This window comes from Austrofundulus limnaeus, unplaced genomic scaffold (assembly GCF_001266775.1).
Source record: "Austrofundulus limnaeus strain Quisiro unplaced genomic scaffold, Austrofundulus_limnaeus-1.0 Scaffold844, whole genome shotgun sequence".
NCBI classification, from domain to species: Eukaryota; Metazoa; Chordata; class Actinopteri; order Cyprinodontiformes; family Rivulidae; genus Austrofundulus; species Austrofundulus limnaeus.
Genome location: NW_013953246.1, coordinates 66,187 through 70,605, shown reverse-complemented (window position 1 = coordinate 70,605; position 4,419 = coordinate 66,187). Strand labels below are relative to the sequence as shown.

Genomic DNA, 4,419 nt, shown 5'->3' with positions numbered 1-4,419 from the left:
TCCAGTGAAATATATTTATGTTTGTGGTTGTAATGTGACAAAATATGGAAAAGTTCAAGGGGTATGAATACTTTTGCAAACCACTGTATCTGAAAGGTTTCTTGCTGAAAGGGGAATATGTCTGTTGGTGTCCAGGTTTTCCCAGCACTCCCAGTGAGTACGCGTCTCTGGCAGCTCAGACTGTGATTGGTCAGGTTCTGGAGGCCGTGGCGCCTCTGTCTGAAGATGCTCGGGTCCAGGCCCTGAGCGTCACCATGACGGCTTTCATGGAGGCCTGGATGGAACACATCTTGAAGAGAAAGATCAAGTTCAGGTACGTTGGTGGTCAGGGACTCAGGACTCAGGTACCAGGAAGGACTGGCTACATGGTGGAGCAGCGAGTCAGCACAGATGACTCACAGCAAGAAAAGCAGGTTTTCTAAAAATACTGAAGTGTCCATCCACAACTTTGACATGAATGCTTGTTTGTCTCATTTGTGTTAATGTCCCTGGGATGGACAGACGGACCTTTTCAGGATAATAGTAAATGGTCCACACTCATGCAGAATGTTCTCCAAGTTCTGTAAAGTAGTTCAAAATGTTTCTCACTCATGGGTAAGACACCTCACCCACCTTGTCTACTGATGGTGGTCAGAGAGTCCGGTGCATGGCAGCTTCACTTCTGTCAGTGTGCCCCAGGGCAGCTGTGGCTACAATGTAGCTTACCATCATCAGTGTGTAAATGTGAGTGTGAATGGGTGAATGTCTGTAAGTGTAAAGCGCTTTGGGGTCCGGAGGGACTTGGTAAAGTGCTCTATAAGTTCAGTCCATTTACCATCCATTCACACACTCATGAGTTTATACATATTTATGAGTACTGTGATTAGAATATCAAGAGTTCATGACTTCAACACACTTTGGTAAATACAGCTTTTAAATCACAGGGTCAGGAGACCAAACACCCAACTAATGGATGGATGGTTGGATGGATGGATGGATAATGATGGATGGGTGGATGGGTGGATGGATAATGATGGATGGATAATGATGGATGGATGGATGGATGGATAATGATGGATGGATATGATGATGGATAATGGATGGATGGATAATGGATGGATGGATGGATAGAGGGATGACGGATAATGGATGGATGGATGTATGGATGGATGGATAATGATGGATGGATATTGATTGATGGATAGATGGATGGATGTGATGATGGATAATGGATGGATGGATTGGTGGATGGATGGATGGATGGATGACGGATGGATGAATGATATGATGATGGATAATGGATGTATGGATGGATGGATAATGATTGATGGATAATGAAGGATAAATGGATGGATGGATAATGGATGGATGGATGGATGGATGACGGATAGATGATGGATGGATAATGGATGGATGGATGGATGGATGACGGATAATGGATGGATGGATGGATGGATATGATGATGGATAATGGATGGATTAATGGATGGATGGATGGATGGATGATGGATAATGGATGGATGGATGGATGGATGGATATGTTGATGGATAATGGATGTATAATGGATGGATGATGGATAATGGATGGATGGATGGATGGATATGATGATGGATAATGGATGTATATTGGATGGATGACGGATAATGGATGGATGATGGATAATGGATGGATGGATGGATGGATACGATGATGGATAATGGATGTATAATGGATGGATGATAGATAATGGATGATGATGGTGATGCCTTTATTGTCATTGTACAGTGCACAGTGAAATTACATTTAAGAACACCCATTCAAGAAGACACACATGACAAACATGGGGGAACAAGTGATCAGGTCATGCGGCAACCAGCAGGGTTTGTGCTACCTTTTAAAAAAAACTAAATACCACAGAAGGGTAGATGAGGAAAAACAAAACCATATTATATCAATGAAATATGACACACTATGGTGTTGGCTTCATCAGATCCTGATCTCCAGCTCTCGCTGGAGCGTTTCGCAGCCGAGTGTGAAGCAGCAGGGATGAGGATCAGTGTCTCCAAATCTGAGACCATGGTCTTGAGCCGAAAACCAGTAGCGTGCCACCTCCGGGACGGGGAGGAGGTCCTGCCCCAAGTAGAGGAGTTCAAGTATCTCAGGGTCTTGTTCACCAATGAGGGAAGAATGGAGCAGGAGATCGACAGGCGGATTGGTGCATCTGCAGTGATGCGGGTGTTGTACTGGTCTGTCTAGGTGAAGAGAGAGCTGAGCCAGAAGATGAAGCTCTTTGTTTACCAGTCGTTCTACGTTCCTACCCTCATCTATGGTCACGAACTTTGGGTAGTGACTGAAAGAACAAGATCACAGATACAAGCGGCCGAAATGAGTTTCCTCTGCAGGGTGTCTGGGCTCTCCCTTAGAGATAGGGTGAGAAGCTCAGTCATCCAGGAGGGACTCAGAGTAGAGCCGCTGCTCCTCCACGTCCAGAGGAGCCAGTTGAGGTGGTTCATCTGGTTAGGATGCCTCCTGGACATCTCCCTGGTGAGGTGTTGTGGACACGTCCCACTGGGAGGAGACCCAGAGGAAGACCAGGACATGATGGAGGGACTATGTTTCTCAGCTGGGAACACCTTGGGATTCCCCCAGACGAGCTTGTCCAAGTGGCTGGAGAGAGGGAAGTCTGGGTCTCTCTGCTTAGGTTGCTGCCCCAGAGACCTGACCCCGGATAAGAGGAAGAAAACGGACAGACGGACGGACTATGGTGTTCATAAAAAAAACCTCTACAGAGCAAGAGCACATTTATTAGCCAGAGGGATAGTGAGTTTAGAGGGAAAGCAGGGACACGAACGAATCAGTAATCAGTTGTTTGGGAGCAGATAAAATGTTTTCAAGTCAGGCAGACAATAATAATTTTCCATCTGCTTTAATGTTCGCTGGTACATCTCAATGTGGTGAATCCAATCACACAAATAATGTGGACAATTCTGCTGAGCTGAGCTCTCAGCTTCTCCAAGATCAATTCCATCTGGCCAGCAAAGTCCAGGAACCACAACTGGCCTGTGACCCTCAGCAGAGCCGCTTGCCGACCGAGTCCAGCTCGCTCAAGGCAAAAGTCTGAGTGCTGATAGAACAGCAATCCTTCATATTGGTCAGGCAGCCAGGAAATAGCCTGAATAGCCACTGACACTGTTTTGTAGAGCACCAGGAGACCACCAAGCCAATCTGTAGAATCCAGTGATCAGAATCCAAGTATACATCCAGAACAGAGGTCCCACCTTTGACGTGTCCTCCCATGGGAAAAAAAAATGTTCCAAAAATTTATTAAGAGACCAGCTAAACAAATCCATAAAAATAAATCTGTATTTTTTGGTTTTGGATGAAAATGTAGAGAGGCTCCAAGCAGCAAAGCAGGGAAATATAAGGGAGGGCAGGAGAGAGGGGAAAAGTGTCTTACTCCTCCAAAACAAAACAAAAAAATGGATGGATGGATGGATGGATGGATGGATGGATGGATGGATGATTTGTATTACTAGGTTGGACATTGCCTATTAGCCTCTATAGCTAGTGACGTGCACCCATACTTCACTGAGTCATGTCAACAAAACGGTAGTTTCAATGCAGGATGCACATCTGCTACAAAAATATTCATAGCGTCCTTATTTCTCATCCAACTTCTATAAAATATGGCTTAAATTAAAGCTGAGAACATTAATGTTGTTACATGTAAAATATGTTTACTGTAGAAGCCCCTTTCCACCTAAATGATGACACACTGTATTTCATAGTATTGAGTTGAAATTGAAACGATTGCACTCACTGACTTACATCTCCTCCATTTTTAAAAATAAAAAATATTTTAATGACCTGTAAAATGTGATACCCTTTGATCTTTTTGTAGTGTTGACAGTTTATGGAAAACATTGCGTCCCTTTTTGATATTCCTTGCGTCTCATTTTCACGACCATCCCTGGATGTTTCTGAGTCCTGACTCTGCAGAGCGATGTGTGGTGTCCAGTAGTACACATCTATGTAGTACACTGTGTACAGGACATGTGTGTTATGTGTATATTTCCTGTGTTGTGCAGACCTGAGTGAACCTGTTTTTTTTTCTCAGCCTCCAGGGGGCGCTGCAGCTGAAGCAGGACTTTGATTGTGTCAGAGAACTGATCCGCTCAGATGAGTCAGGTCTTTCAGCTGAACTTCACAGACGACTCCTCAGCCTCAGGTACCAGTGTCTCTGCTCGACTCACACTGTCCTGACGAACGGTCCAAACCAAGTGTGTGTGTGCGTGTGTGTGTGTGTGTGTGTGTGTGTGTGTGTGTGTGTGTGTGTAGGGTGTTTCAGCAGGTGGACTCAGCAGTGCTGTGTTTGCTCCAGCAACCTCAGGTGAAACCAAACCTGCATTACAGAGACTGGGAACCTTTTAGACACTGCTGTAAGTTATATTATATTATAT

The 4,419-nt window shown here is 44.7% G+C and overlaps 1 protein-coding gene across 1 annotated transcript in view; it reads left to right on the top strand.

Annotated features, from left to right (window-relative positions):
• Positions 1-4,419, top strand: part of ccdc142 (coiled-coil domain containing 142) — a gene marked incomplete at its 5' end in the record, with an annotated part of 22,728 nt that overhangs the window by 16,709 nt on the left and 1,600 nt on the right. Inside the window, 3 exon segments of the mRNA XM_014029035.1 lie at positions 136-313; positions 4,077-4,187; positions 4,298-4,398. Of these exon segments, the coding sequence (XP_013884489.1) occupies positions 136-313; positions 4,077-4,187; positions 4,298-4,398 (390 nt within the window).